Source organism: Microtus ochrogaster, linkage group LG2 (assembly GCF_000317375.1).
Source record: "Microtus ochrogaster isolate Prairie Vole_2 linkage group LG2, MicOch1.0, whole genome shotgun sequence".
Taxonomy (NCBI): Eukaryota; Metazoa; Chordata; class Mammalia; order Rodentia; family Cricetidae; genus Microtus; species Microtus ochrogaster.
In genome coordinates this window covers 7382705-7398947 of record NC_022028.1, presented here as the reverse complement: position 1 = coordinate 7398947, position 16243 = coordinate 7382705, and the positions used below count along the sequence as shown (strand labels likewise).

General features: G+C 46.0%; 1 protein-coding gene across 2 annotated transcripts in view; it reads right to left on the bottom strand.

Annotated features, from left to right (window-relative positions):
- The window catches only part of Clic5 (chloride intracellular channel 5), a 154520-nt gene that overhangs the window by 87076 nt on the left and 51201 nt on the right, over nucleotides 1-16243 (bottom strand). The window contains exon 1 of one of the 2 annotated variants that reach the window (XM_005359812.3): nucleotides 10720-11080. The exons of the other annotated variant lie outside the window; for it this stretch is intronic. Within the exon in view, the coding sequence (XP_005359869.1) occupies nucleotides 10720-10782 (63 nt within the window). The 5' untranslated portion in view covers nucleotides 10783-11080. Of the gene's footprint in view, nucleotides 1-10719; nucleotides 11081-16243 lie in introns of those variants that run through there. 2 annotated transcript variants of the gene reach the window in all.

Genomic DNA, 16243 nt, shown 5'->3' with positions numbered 1-16243 from the left:
CCCTTTGGGGGCGGAACGGCCTCGGGCAAATGTTTATAAATTGGGGTACACAGACGCTGGGGTCCCCCTTCCTGTTTCCTGTTTCTGGGCATCGCGGGAACTTCGGTTGCGTAAGTGTGCTATTTATATTAAAGCTGTATCATCTTATACCAATTGGCCTGTATTAATTCGATCCGCCTCCAGAACATCATCTGCTCACATAACATAGCACACACTCCAAAATGTCCAACTTGGACTGTTTTCTCAGGGAGGGTCACACCAGATGACTTCTGGATATTAGTATTTTCTTACTTAGGGTTTCTATTGCTGCGAAGAGACACCATGACCACAGCAATTCTTATAAGGAAAACATTTAATTGGGGCTTGCTTACAGCTCAGAGTTTCAGTCCATTATCATCATGGTGGGACATGGCAGAGTGCAGGAAGACAAGATGCTGGAGAAGGGACTGAGGGTCCCACCTACATCTTGAGACAACAGGCAGTGGTTTTGTCCCTCTGGCCATGACTTGAGCATATATGAGACCTCAAAGCCCACAAACACCACCACAGTGATGCACTTCCTCCAACAAGGCCACACCTCCTAATAGTGCTACTCCTTTTGGGGGCCATTTTCTCTCGAACCACCACAAGCATAAATAGAAAATGATACAATTTTAAGCTGCCGAGCCCATTGCATAGAGGAGCAAACCACATGTGGGAGGGCAGGAGTGGATCCAGATCGTCTGTCGCTGAGTTCATTGCCATCTCGGTGTATCACACAGCACAGCAGATAGGCCTTTCTAGGCATGGGCTGCAGGCAGACACCTCTAGTGACTTCCACTGCTTACAAGGGTGCACACCAATACACGGTCCCCTCCTCTCGTTGTTGTTTATGACGTCTTTCCAACAGCTGTTCCATTCCCTGCCGACAGCCCTGAATAATCCTGAACTCCATCACCCAGATCGCCTACTCCCAGCTACCTGCGCCTGGAATCATGCCTCAGGGTTCACTGCTGGTTTCGCTTCCTCCCAGATTAGTTTTACAGTCCTTCAATGGTGCCACCCTGGCCCCTTCATCTGCACCCCTCATCCTCTGTCCTGTCACATCCTGCGGCACATGCGCATTTTATCTCCCTCCTGCGGGCTCCTGGGCTGCGACCCCATTTGCTCAGGACCTCTCCGTGATCGCCCTCAGCTTTCAGAGTCTGGCACAGGGTGGGGCTTCATAAACATCTGCACTAACCACTCTCTCTGTCAGCTGAAATCCCCCGAAGCCCTAACTCCTCAAGCTCTTTATCTGGCTAATAGCTCCCATTTGCCCGGCTTTTAAAATTGCTTGTCACTCCCGCATTACTGAGAAAAATCACAAGAGAGGAAGAGCAAATAGGAAAAAAAAAATGTCAAAGCATTCCTCCCTTTCCTGAAGATCTGACGCCAGTGTGGGATGCTTCCAGCTAACGAGCATATTTGCCTTAGCCTCCTCCATCCTGTAAAATGCATGCTTCGGCAGGATCTGGCTTTCATTTTGTCCTTTGGATCTCCCATGGGCTCATTTGGTCCCTTTCACCTGGGTTTGAGCCAGTGCTTCTTTGTCTTTGATGAGCCACAAAGTGACTTCAGGGTAGCTGTGTAAAGACACAGTTGGCTGGGTTGCTCTCTTCAACCTCCCTAAATCTAAACTTATAGGAAGAAGGATTGAGGAGGATCACATGAACATCTGCAGAAGCATCCATGCATCCAGGGCTGAGACCGTCTGGCCTCACTATTGTTTACTAGGACCACAGCAATAAGAAAAACCCAGGCTCTCCTGTGCCAACAGTGTTCTAGGGTGTCTCTATAGACAGGTATAGTGGTATATTTGTATTTTGATAAATACATCTTGCCTGAACACCAGAGGCAAAGCTAAAGCCACTATAGGTCAGGCAATGGTGAAACATAGCTTTAATCCCAGGAAGTCCTGGGTCAGATGGATCTCTGTGAGTTCAATGCCACCCTGGGCTACACAAGATCAATGCAGAAACAAATCCAGGTAGTGGTGTCTACACCTTTAATCCAAAGCCTAGGAGTCACATACCTTTAATCCCAGCACTGGAAGGAATATAAAATGGGAGGAGAGAGAGGCTTAGGATGCTTAGTCTGTGGTTGCCCAGCCTTGGTAGAGGTAGGACTTTTCTAGTGGCTTGGCTGCTTCCCTTTCCTGTTTTTGGGTTGAATCCCAATTTCTGACTCTGGGTTTTTATTATTCATGCTACAGGCGGGAGCTCCTTTCTTTTTAAAATAAAAGGCTCATCTCAGTTCTGGTAGAAAATTTTTATTTGTCCTTAAATAACTTCACATCTTGGAACTCAAAACATCTTTCAAGGAACTATCTATATTTCCCAGAGGCTGGCAGGAAATAGATAAACCGTTCTAACTTTCCGAGAGGCCGGAAGAGATGTTTCCTCATATAGAGAGCAGGCTCCTGAACTCCTGGATGGTGAGAGACCTTTTACACACCCACACCTCTGGGAAGCTCATGGGTGTTTGTGTTTCCTCCAAAAACCTCTACACCTGTGCAGGGCCTGTAAGTCTTTGTGAGGGGGTGAAGAAATCTGGAGAGGAAACCAGGGACCTCCAAAAGCAAAGAGCCTAGACGCCAAAGTCTTCTCTTCTCACCTAACGGTCAAAGTCACAGACACTTCTCAGGTGTAAATTCTCACTCTTCCTGGAGTCAAGAGACAGGAAAAGGAACACAGCTCTGAAACCCATCCTCCCAGGAAACAGCTGTGCAGAAGCTTTGTTGGATGATGGAGGAACTGACAGGAAGTATCAGCTTCCAGAATCAATGATTCTGCTTCACCCCTGTACTGTGGTGACACCAACCACACCCTTGATGCAATGGCCTCTGGTTGGTGAAAACATCAGCCCAGTCAGAGGACTGGGATCCAGGGACGGCTGCCCTAAGGGCCAGCTGCCCTTGGTCTATGTTACAGCTCCATCAGTGAGACAAGGTGGGTGAGAATAAGCTATGACTTCCCGACCATCCAGGGAAAGAGGGCTTGAAGTCCTTATCTTACACAGGGTCTGCAGAGGTGGTCCCAAATTCTAACATAGAAAACCAAACCCATCAAATACATACTGTTATTATTAGTGTTGTACTAGTTGGAAGGGAGGAAGGAAAGAAGGAAGGAAGGAAAGAAAGAAGTCAGGGAGGAAGCACACTATGGCCTGTGATGTCAAACAATTTACCATTGCCCATGCAGCAAGGAAACCGCAGCCTGGCACCGTGACACTTTTCTCCTACTGCAGGCTTAGCACTTGGTCTCTCAATGAAAGCTTCCAACTTAACTACATATCAAACTTCATAGACTCTGATCAAACTGGAAAAAGCCAGCAGCCACCCAAAGAGAAAGTACAGATCAGCAGGCAGGCAGGGGCTCATGCCACTGATACTGGATTTCTGTCCCTATGCCCTGCCATAGCACCTGAGATGGGCACCATCCAACCTTCGAGTACCTGGAGAGGAAGCAGTGATGGTGCACATAGGTGCTAAGTATTGGGATATTGAGAGCAGATCATGACTCCTGCCAGGAAGTCAGGTAGGCTGCCCACAGACTTTCCTCTAGACCCATCCCGTCAGTTTTGTAACTAGAGCTGCAACAAATCACCAGCTGCAGCTTCTCTTCCTTCTTGCCTGTATCTCTGTGGGTCCCACAGACCATCCCCTCCTAACCTCCCTCCCCCAATCCTCCCCTGTATCCCAGCCTCCAACACAAGCAGGCATAACCCTGTGAACACATTAGCTGAGCACACCAGGAAAACAAAAAAAAACACAACAGCCATCATACTCTGAAAATCCAGAGAGGAAACAGAAACCAGCGAACAAAACACCCACCCAACAAAGACAAACCCAGAAACTAGCACTAGATCTATAATCATCTCAAACCCAGATGCCTAAATACCAGCACAATAACAGTCAACAACAACCAGGGCACTATGTCCCCACTAGAGCCCCAGCTATCCTACCACAGCAGGCACTGAATATTCCAACGTAGCTGAAGCACAAGAAAAAGACCTTAAAACCAGCTATATAAAAATGATAGTGGTCCTTAAAGAGAAAGTTAATAAATCTATTAAAGAAATCCAGGAAAACACGAACAATTGGAGGAAATCAATAAATCTCTTAAAGAAATCCAGGAAAAGATAAACAGTGGAAGAAAGGGGATGAAAGTGTTCAAGACCTAAAAATAGAAATAGAAGCAATAAAGAAAACATGAACTGAAGGAATTCTGGAAGTAGAAGTTTAAGAATTGGAACAGGAACTACAGAGGCAAGCCTCACAAACTGAATACCAGGGAGATAAGTCAGAATCTCAGGCATTGAAGACATGGTAGAAGAAATGGATACATCAGTCAATGAAAATGTTAAATCTAAAAATTTCCTGACACAAAACATCCAGGCAATCTGGGAGTCCATGAAAAGACCAAACCTAAGAACAGTAGGAGCAGAGTGAAGAGAAGAATCCCAGCTCAAAGGCTCAGAAAATATTTTCAACAAAATCCTAGAAGAAAAATTTCCTAATCTAAAGAGGAAGATGCTTAAAAAGGTACAACAAACAAAACACCAAGTAGATTGGACCAGAAAAGAAAGTCCCTCACCACATAGTCATCAGAACACTAAATATACGGGACAAAGAAAAATATTAAAAGCTGCAAGGAAAAAGACCAAGTAATATATAAAGGCAGATCTATTAGAATTAGGCCTGACTTTTCAGTGGAGACACTGAAAGCCAGAATGGCCTGGACAAATGTGCTACAGACTCTAAAAGACCACAGATGCCAGCCCAAACTACTCCAATTTGCCAAGATGGCATTTCAATTCTTAACATCTGTGCCCCAAACACAAGGACACCCAAGTTTGTAAAAGAAACACCACTACCGCTTAGATCACATATTGATAGTGGGAGACATAAATACCCCACTCTCATCAATGGACAGGTCAACAGACAAAACTATTTAACAGAGAAGTACTGGAGGTAGCAGAAGTTATAAACCAAATGGACCTAACAGATATCCACAGAACATTTCATCTAAACACAAACCAATATACCTTCTCAGCACCTCATAAAACTTTCTCCAAAATTGATCATATACTTGCCCACAAAGCAAGTCTCAACAGATACCAAAAAACTGAAATAACTCCGTGCATCTTACCAGACCACCACAGTTTAAAGCCGGATATCAGCAACAGAAACAGCAGAGAGATTACAAACTCATGGAGAATGAAAAACTCTCTATTGAGTGAAAAATGGGTTAAGACAAAAATAAGAAAGAAATTAAAGGCTTCCTAGAATTCCATGAAAATGAATACACAGCATACCTGAACTTCTAGGACACAATGAAAGCAGTGCTAAGAAGAAAGTTCACAGCACAAAAAAAAAAAAAGTTCACAAGCCTACAAAAAAAAAAAAGGAAAGATCTCAATCTAGCAACTTAACAGCATACCTGAAAGCTCTAAAACAAAATGAAGTGAGCACACCCAAGAAGAGACAATAAGTAATCAAACTGAGGGCTGAAAACAATAAAGTAAAAACAAAGGGAACAATACAAAGAACCAATGAAGTTGGTTCTTTGAGAAAATCAACAAGATAGCCCAATGATCTGTTCAAAAGAATGCGGAGAATGACCAAAGAAGACCACCGCTGACCACCACTGCATGTGCACACAGGTGCATATGCACCAACATGCAGACATTCATGCATATATACCTATACCACAAGTATATGCGTGTGTGCACACAGGTGCATATGCACCAACATGCAGACATTCATGCACATATACCTATACCACAAGCATATGCGTGTGTGCACACACACGCTACATACACACACACGGCTAAAGGAGACAGTTCAGTGTGACTGCTGCATAAATATGAAGACCTGAGTTCAAATCCCCAGAACTCACACGAATAGCTAGACGTAATCTCCTGCCTCTGTAACCCCAACATTTCATCTGAGGATGGAGACACCAGGATCATCTCATTACTGAGGCTCGCTGATTAACCACCTGGGCTCAAGGTCACTGAGAGAACGTATTTCAAGGCAAAAAAAAATGGCAAAGAGTGATAGAACAGAACTCCTGATGTCCTGATTTGGCCTCCAAGGGCATGGGCATGTGCAACACACACCACACGCACACATACTTCATGGGATGACTTATGCTTAGGTGAGCTGCCTGAAATGGTCAGATTGTCAGAAGAGCATGCACACACACACACACACACACATACACACACGCACACACACACACACCTCACAGGATAACTTATGCTTAGGTGAGCTGCCTGAAAGCATCAGGCTGTCAGAAGAGCTGATGGCTATGTGGGGAACACCACGAGACTCCATCCTGCCTGTTCTGGAAATCAGATGACCACACTATGTATGTCATGACTTGACCACTGCTCCCCTGTCAGAGATTTTGGGGTCACTGGCAATGAAAACAACTGGCCGTTTCGATCACACCATCAGAGGATTGCTTTATTCTCCTACTACAAGCACATGGCGTGGAGAACTATTTGACTAGCCACATTCACCACTCACGCATGGACTGTTCTAGAGTCCTGTGCAGAGAATCACTGCCGGCTCGTTAGCAATTGTTGACGGAGTTGAGTGTTCCATCCACAGCCCTCCTGACCACACCCCCAGTTTACTAGACATTCCGGACTTTCACATTTATTATTTTAACTGTAGCAGAAACTGCCTGCTCTGCATCCGCCCCTGGCTGTCCATAAACCCTGCACACTGGAGTCACCTCAGGGTAGCAGTGAGAAAACTGCTCTGGACTCTGCCCATGGGGACTGATGACATCAGCCTGGGGAAGGTCCTGGCTCAACCTTTTACTTTCCCTAAATGACTTGCTCATGTATCCACGTTTGAGAATCCATAGTTTCTGTTGATACCCCTAGTTTCTAGAAATGACTGTTGGGGACTTGTCCACCATAATCCCTTTTCTTTGGTAACTTTCTGTTTCTGGGACCTAGGGCGTGGCTAGGAGAGGAGGGAGAACTTGATCCACCCTGCTCAGAAAGTCCTGTGTTTGTCCTCTCAAATTGCTTTCTGTTTCGATTTGATTCTCTTGTTCTTTATTCTTTCCTTCACCAAACCATATTCATTGCCTTCTCTAACCTGGCACCCTCCCTTTATGATCAAAGTCCAAGCTACAGATGATCTCATCCATTCTCAAAATATCCCTGCAAGTGAGGAGGGAGCCAGGCTTTGGCTCTCCATAGGAAAGCAGGGACACCTAAATCCAGAGAAACTCTACCTGCCATACAACTTAAGGGAAGATGGAAGGTAAGACATGTGTAGCAAGCTTCCTTGCAAAGCACTCTTGCCTGTATGACCCCATGGAAGTTTTACAGCAAGTTGGTGGTGACTGCATCTGCCTAATCAGAGCACCACATGTCCTCACAAACCTGGTCACATCTATCCTTAGTCTGAGCACCACAGTTCCCATCACTCTCGAAGTATCTTGGTTTGGACAATGACTTGTTATCATTGTTAGCTTCCTTGCTATTAGCTATAAACACTTTTGGCTAAAGGAGAGGCCAAAGAAAATTAGGGAAGTTGAGTAATTTGCTCATAGTCATCTAGTTCATTCGAGGCAGAGAGATGCCTTGGGAGCAGGTTTTATGTAACATCAAGAGCTCAACTTGTCAGAATAAGGTCTAAGGGGCTGCCGGTGAAACTCGGTTGGTAGAGTGCTTCCCTAGCATGCATGAAATCGTGGTCTCCATCCCCAGTACCAAGCAAACTGGGCATGGTGCACTCTTAGCATTGAGGAGATGGAGGTGGGAGGATTGGGAGCTCAAGGTCATCTTTAGGTACTTAGGGAACTCAAGGCCAGTCTGGGCTACATGATAGGCCGGAAAATAAATAATACAAGGATGGACATATCAGTGTCCAGTGAGAGACAGGACGTATAGAGTATGATGTGTCAGACTGAGGATTGAACTTGCATGCTGTCTGTAGGCTGCTTCAGAGCACTTCACACGCCTTCCCCCAACACAGAATTGCTCGGCATTATCATGACACAAACCCTTTCCTTGTAGCCTTGGGTACCGAAAGGGAGCATACCTCAGTTCACCAAGCTCTGTGACTGCAAGGATCACGAGGTCCTGTAAATCATAGTTCGCTGTTTTATTCATTTCACATAAGAGTGAAATAACCTTCATGAATAAGGATGTGAGGGCCCAATGAGATCACTTCCTTCCCTGAGCTCCACATGACCTAGGATGCTGCCTTTCATCAGTATGACGACGACTATCACTTCAGGAAAACAACGTGGAGTCTCAGGGAGCAGTAGGGTGGAACAGCAGACTCGGTGTTATGTGAAGTGGAGGTGGGGGGGTCTTTCACAGGCTGCTGACAATGACCAACATCACTGCTCCAGGTGGGGCCTCCTCTCTGTGAGTTACTTCAGAGGGACCAACCCACATTCCCTGTGAGCTACTTCAGAGGAACAAACTACCCTCCCCTTCAGAAAGCACATCGGTTACCCAACACCAGACCTCAGAGACATTCTTTCTGTGGAAATCCGGAAGGGAAACTTCAGATTTGGGAAAGTCTGATTCTGCAAACTAATCACCCCCTCCCCCAAAATGACACCGTTCAGAGCGGCAGCTCCACTCTAGACTCAACTGGTTATGTTTAGCAGACAGAGTTTCTCTGGGTAGCCTGGCTGTCCTGGAACTCGCTCTGTAGACCAGGTTGATTCTGAACTCAGAGATCCTCCTGCCTCTGCCGCCTGCATGCTGGGTGAACCACCACCGACCTGACTGACCCAACTTTTGTGTATACTCTGTGACCATAACAGTAACTAGAAACTAAAAAAATGAGAATAGGGGAATCAAAACAGCTCTGCCATCAATCTGGTCTTAGAGACCAAGGCCTGCTTGCCTCCCACTAATTGCTTCTCTTTAGAGAAAAAGCAGATGACAGCACAGATATTCTAGAATTCTCTGGGGGCTACTTGAGCTGTGGAGTAAGCTTTTTTATATATATATAAATAGACAAAATCTCCTAACGCTGCCAACATGAAATTTCAAAGATACAGGTAGAATTGGTCTCCACGTCTGGTAACAGGGCAAAGGGCTCCTTTGGCTTAAAAGAACCAATTTGTGTTTGAAATTTCCCTCAGGGAACCTGACACCTTGAAGTCCCTACTCCCAGGGAAGCTGAGCAAGTGCAAGAACGGCTCTCTTAAGGAACACAGCAAGCTGTGTGAAACCTCTGTCCAGTCACCCTCCCAGCTGTGGGCCTGGGCGCCTGAGCTGGGGGTTCCCCGTGTGGATCCCTTGGTCAAATCCTGTCCAGCCTGGGAGGCAACAGGGCCCTTCTTCATTACCTAAGTCGGCCGCCAGCACAAAAGGAGATCTAGATCACTTTGTAGACATAAAATAACTTGTAACAGATTATATATTATTATATTATATATAATATATTATATATTTTATATTAGAAATTCAATATGTGTATGGAATAGTGTGTGTGTGTGTGTGTGTGTGTGTGTGTGTGTGTGTGTTTCACAGATGTCAAAGAAGAAAAGATTGCTGTTCAGGTTTACACAAACCTAAAACTTTCTACAGAAGTCTGCGCCATTGACTCAGAAGGGGTGGTTTGAGCAAACTGACATCTTTCGGCTCCCAGGTTATATGCACGCTCTTTAAGCGACAAGTGTGTTCTCCACACTCAGCACTCTGTTCTAGGAAACTGCCCTTGATTTTCTTCTCCTTTGTGAAAAGTTCAGGTAATCAGGCAGCGGAGCTCTCCCCCTCCCCCTAGTCCTGGCGACTCCTGCCCAGAGGCTGCTTTCCTCCTGCCTCAGGTTTCCAAGTTTCTGCTTCTGCAGTGTACCGCAAGGAGGGCTGATCAAATGTTTCTGCCCATGCCCGCGGACCTGGCCTCGTACTTCTTCAGCAGCTTGCAAAAGAAATACAGCCTCTGTCTCGCTCCTGCTCCTGCTCACGGAGCACCCAAGAAGCTTAATCTGGTTCTGCTAGACTAGACGGTGCTGCTTTGCAGCCCTGACTCAGGTTGACTGGCAGGTCCCCTGGTTACAAAGACTGCCCCACAGAATCATCATGACAATGACAATAACAGCGGGGAAAGGGTGTTCGCTTTCTACTTTCCAAGCCACAAAACAAGAAAATAGTTTTGCGGGCTTCACTGTTATTTTAGTCTTTCTGAATAAAAAAAAAAAAAAGGAACGGTGCTAGGAAATGCTATTTTTGTTTGCCAAAGATCATTTTTATCAACGTTCCCCTCTCTCTCTCTCTCTCTCTCTCTCTCTCTCTCTCTCTCTCTCTCTTTCTCTCTCTCTCTCTTCCTCCTCCTCCTCCTTCCTCACTGTAGGAGAAAAGTTTACTGGTTCAGCCAGGTCCTCCTGCCCCTATATCTGGGGGCATCCTTTAAGATCAGCCTGGTCACGGCGACCCTTGAAGTCCAGGATCCATGGTGGTGACCTGCCCTACAGTGTTTCACAGACTGCGGGTCAGCTCTCCAGGAAGACAGACACCTGCCAGGTTGAAGTTTACTCCATCCTCCCGGGAACCCCTTGCAGAAAGGCCATCTGCAGAACCAGGAGGGCAGGGCGTTGGGCTGTGCTCCCTAGGGAGGGTCCCTAGTCCCAGAGGGATCTGCGCCCTGACACTTGAGATCACGACAGAGCCAGCACTGAGAGAGGCCCGCAGATGCCGACCTACCTTCACGAAGAGCTCGATCTCGGGGTCCCTATCGTCCCCATTAGCTGTCGCTGAGTCCATCATACCGTCGGCGCCCCGGGCCGCGGTCCCGGGTCGGAGAGGCGCCACCTCTGCAGCGCTTCGGGCTCCTGCTCACGGTGGGAGCCTCTCTTCTCAGTGCTGTTTAATCTTTTTTTTAAGGCTTCCAGTCTCTCCTCAGTTTCCTCAAGCAAGGACAGCGATGTCTGAGAGATCAGTGTCTCAGGTGACCCAGGGAAAGAACCGACTTCAAGAGCCAGCAGGGGGCTTAAGGGAAAAGCGAGCTAAGGGATTGACAACAGGTCCCGGGAGCAACAAGTGCCTGGCTGCTGGGAGGTGTCACAGGATCCGCGACTGTCAGCGATCCCGCGCCTCCTCCGGTGCGCCCAAAATAGACCGCGGCCGCGGGGCGGGGTCAATCCGGGCGGGGACTTAGCGGTGGGGAGGACGACACAGTGGGGAGCTCTGCATCAGCTGCCTCCAGTCACCCCCAAAACCTTTCAGTACTCAAGGCTCATGCAGAGCCTGGGCAGTCCCAAATGACCAAGAGGACGTCCTGCAGGGGGTAATGAGATACAGAGAAAGAGCCAGGGACAAGAGGAAGAGGTAAAGAGCCCATGGCTTTCAAAAATTTTAAATGTATACATTTTTATTTTTTTAACAAAACAATTCAGCTAGACCAAGTTACTCTAGTACCAAAATTACGCACTTGCAAGGCGGGCAGAGTCCTGGGAAAAAGGAAAGAAGGGAAGATCCCGAACTCGCAGCATTTGCGTCTTTGCACTGAGCAAACAGAGAAGGGGTGGGGCAGGAGCCTGTGAGAGGCAAAGGGGTGCGCCAACCGGGTTAGGGGTACTGGAGTCAGGGATCAGTGGCTTTCAACTTTATGGGTCTCCCCTTACCCCTGACTTTGTTTTATTTTCCTCTGCTTCCTATTCCTCTTTCTCTTTCTCTTTCTCTCTCTCTCTCTCTCTCTCTCTCTCTCTCTCTCTCTCTCCTTTTTCTCTCCTTACACACATGCACACACATCTCAGGAAGCCCAGACTGGCCTTTGACCTTGAATGCACTATGTAACTGAAACTGAGCTTGAATTCTTCATCTTCCTGTCTCTAACCTCCCAATTGCTGGTTACAGGTGCATGCCACCACTCCAAGCTTTCTTTATTGGCTTTTGTGTGTGTGTGTGGGGGGGGATGTTGTTTGTTTGGTTTGTTGTGCAATTTTGTTTTGTTTTGTTTGTGAACTATGATGGGGGGGGATACTCACATCCTTGGGTATACAGCTAAATGTATTTTCACCTTCGGTTACCAGATGAAGGAATAAAATGTTAGCCACATCACCAGAAGTTCTTGATCCTTTTTTCCCCTGCTCCTCCCCAGCCAAGGTAACCATTACCCAGACTTGAACTAGTCTAAGGTGAGAGTTAGGGTTAGTGGAGTGAGGTTAGTGACCCTGGTTTCTTTCAACCCTAACGACAATGGACACATTTCCCTTGGATGTATCCTTAGGAGGGAGGTGCTGAACCACAGATTCGCAGGCACTCTTGTTAAACATTGCCTTGTGGTTTCCAAAAGTATCTTTCCCTACCTTTTGTTTCTTTTAAAAAGTAGTTGTAGAGCTGGGGAGAGGCTCAGTGTGCAAATCTCTTGCCAGACAAGCTTCAGGCCTTGAGTTGGGCTCCATAGCAGCTGTGTGACGATTGGGCCTGCTTGGTGGCCTGTCTCTGCTCTCAGGGCTCTGGAGGTGGAGACCAAACAGACTGAATGAGCAGTCTGAACTCAGTCTGAACTGTGGGTTCGGGTGAAAGACCTTGCCTCAATCTAAGACAGAGAGCAATCCAAGAAAGACATTGGCTGTCTTCATCTTTACAAATGGTGTTATTGGCCTGATTTTATAGTGGGGAAACCGAGGCAGAGTAGACCTAAGAAACTTGACTCTAGTTATCAATCTAGGACATGGGAAAGTCAGAATTTGAATAAACTGGTATTTCCTCCTCAGTTACTCACTAACTGTGTCTCTCACACAGTGCACACCGAACTGAAGGAAATGAGATCGGGTCCTAATCAATGAAAAGTAAAAATCCATTTCAGTGATGCAGTCCTCGAAGGCAACCTCAAGGCTGTCACACGAACTAGGCAGATGGAGGGTTTGTGTCTGAGTTTGGAGCTGAACTGTCACTAGACTCCAGCCGTAGCACTATTGGAACCTCTAAGAGGTGGGGCCTACCAGGAGAATGCAGTTGGGTCACTGGGGCCATGTCCTAATAGGTTATTGTCTTAGTTACTTTTGTATTGATGTGAGGAGACACCGGGACCAAGGCAAGTTATTTCAAAAAGCACTCAATTAGGAGCTTGCTTACAGTTTTAGAGGGTCCATGGCAGGGAGCATGGAGCGGACAGGCAGACTTGGTGCTGGAGCATCAGCTAAGTGTCTACATCTCATCCACGAGTTAGAGGCAGAGCAAACTCAAGACTGGACCTGGCATGGGCTTCACTCCTAATCCTTCCCAGAACAATTCTGCCAATTGGAGGACAGGCATTTAAACATATGAAGCCATAGGAGTCATTCTCATCCAAACTATCACAGGAGTTAAGCAACCATACTGATCCGTCTTTTTGCTAGCCTCCATCCACACAAGTCCCTGTCATTGTGTACAGTGTTACCACAGGTCCTAAGCAATGAGGCTAATGGATGGTGGACTATAGAACCTCTAAAACTGAACCCAAATAAACCTTTCTTCTTTTTAAGTATCTCAGGTATTTTGCTATGGCAAAAAAAAAAAGTGGACTAGCACAGAGGGGCTCCATGGGACAGCACACAAAGGGCCTTCTTCACACAGTAGGGATGGGAGGAAGGAAAGGCCACACACAGCACAAGCTGATTCCGCTGAAACTCCCTGGTCATGTTTCCGGTAGGTAGGTAGAGGAGGACAATGCTAGGGCCACCATTACAGACTCCAAGTTCAGGAATTCCCTTCCTGCTCAAGACAGCACCATCATGGCCGACATGCAACCCTCTGGGCTCTTAATCAGGATGAGATTCAATGTCTCGGCTCCTCCTTGCTTTCAGACTTACATCACAGAAGCCTTTATACAAGCTTTACACAAGCTGTCACCTTCACAGCTGAAACTCTGCACCAGTGATGACAATCCCTAGGGTAGGACCCGGGTTACAGAGGAGTCTGGGGCTTTCGCTGTGTCACACCTTCTGTGAACCGGAGTGTGGGAATGTCTTCAGATTACGTCAGCAAGCACAAACAAAATTAGAGAGGGAAAGCCTTAGGAGATCTTTTAAATAGAAAGTCCTTTATGGGAGCTTTGGATCATGCTCTTGCCTAGGACCCAAGCAATGCGTGGGACGATCTTTCTTTCTGAATCTCAAGCCTGGCACAGACATATTGGAAAACAGGAAGTTTCTGCTTATTAATATTTCTAGAAATCATCACCCATGGCAGCCATGCAAATAACTCATAGTTTAAATACAATAAACCTTCATATTTTTCTGGTCTTTATGTGTATTGTGGGTGTATGTCATTTGTAGGTACACACAAAAGTCAGAAAAGAGAGCCAGATCCCCTAGAGCAGGAGTTACATGAGATCGTAACTCATGTACCTGACCTGGGTGCTGGAAACCAAACCCAGGTCCTCCACAAGAGCAGGAAGTGCTCTTAACTGCTAAATGGTCTCCCCAGTCCCTATGCACCTTCTTGCTGTCCCACCCCACTTCAGGCTTGGCCATCAACTATTTTTGTACACTCCATAGTATGGTTGATATAATGGCTTTACTTTTATACCCAAATGTTATGGCATATTACTTTAACTATATAAAGCTGTGTTGCATATGTTTGTGTTGCAGAATATTAGCTGGGTAAAACTGTGTTGCATGTGTATATGCTGTATTTGTCTAGCTATGTAAAAATGGGTTGCAATTCTACCTCGCCTGTTTACAGCACCTGATTGGCCCAATTAAAAGTTGAACAGCCAATAGCTAGGCAGTAGAAGGATAGGTGGGGCTGGTGGGGAGAGAGAATAGGTAGTAGGAGGAATCTAGGCTCTCTCTCTCGAGAAGCGCATGAAGGAGAAAGAAAGGCAGATGCCTGGGGACAGTCAGGTGGTCACCAGACAGATAGACATGGAGTAGGACACACAGAATGAAAGAAAGTAAAAAGCCCCAAGGCAAAACACAGATGAAGATAAACAGGTTAAATTAGAATTATAAGAGCTAGTGGGACAAGCATAAGATAAGGTTAAGCATTCATAACTAATATGAAGTCCCCATGTCATGGTTTGGGAGCTGGTTGGTGGCCCAAAAGAAAGCCTGCTGCACCCAGCGCTGCCCAAGCAAACTTGCTTAGAGCCAAGGGCAGCTTTGACAGGCAGAAAACACTTTACTTCTCATGTTAGCCCACATCATTATAAACTCAGCACAATTTTTAGATTAGGCTTTATCAGGAAAGAACTGCAAAAAATGCTTTTAGTGTTCACTTTGCCAGCACACAGGCTAAAATTGGAACCAGAGAGAGGAGATTACCATTGCCCTGGAAACGCTGATATGTGGGTCTCTATAATACCTGTATTTTTGTACAACTATTGAAGAAAAATACAACGTATCTGATATATTTAAATATATCAGGTTGATTAATTTAAATTCATTAATATGGCAAATGCAACTTAAAGAACAGAAGTTAAAGTGATTTGTGTAATTGTACAGTTCATATAATCCAATTGAAATGCTAAATTGCTTGCCATAAATAAAAAAAAGCTAAATAGTCCTATTGTAAATCCCAAATAAAGACCTTTATTTTATACAAAGAGATAATAGTAGGAAAACAGATGAGGGCTGGAGAGATAGCTCAGCAGTCAGGACTGTGTACTGTTCCTCCAGAGGACTGGCGTTCAACTCTCAGCACCCACATCCTTTGGCTCACAACCTAACCTGTAACTCCAGCTCCAGGGGCTCTGAAGCCTGTGGCCTCTGAAGCACCCACACACATGTGCACAGCATCCACCAACAGAATACACATAATTTAAAATATAGCATTTTCAGTTTCAGATAGAGAAGCAGAGAGCTTGGACGTTGCTCTAGCAGGGGTCCCGAGTTTGATTCCCAGCACATACATGGTGACTCACAACTCTCACATAACTGCCACGTATATGCGTGATGCACATTCATACACATAGTGGTACAAGCATGCAATGTAGCATTCGGGAAGCAGAATAGTACTTGTGTGTAATGATAGCATTCAGGGAGCATAGAAATACGTGTGTGTGTGATGATAGCATTTGGGGAGCATAAAGGTACAAGTGCAATGATAGCATTTGGGAAGGCTGAGGCAGAAAGATTAGGAATTTAATGCTATCTCTGGCTACACAGCAAGTTCAAAGCCAGCCTGGGATGCGTGTGTGTGTGTGTGTGTGTGTGTGTGTGTGTGTGTGTGTGTGTAAGAGAGACAAAGAGAGAGAATCTTAAACATGTATATAACTGATAACAACAGAGGCTGGTTCAGA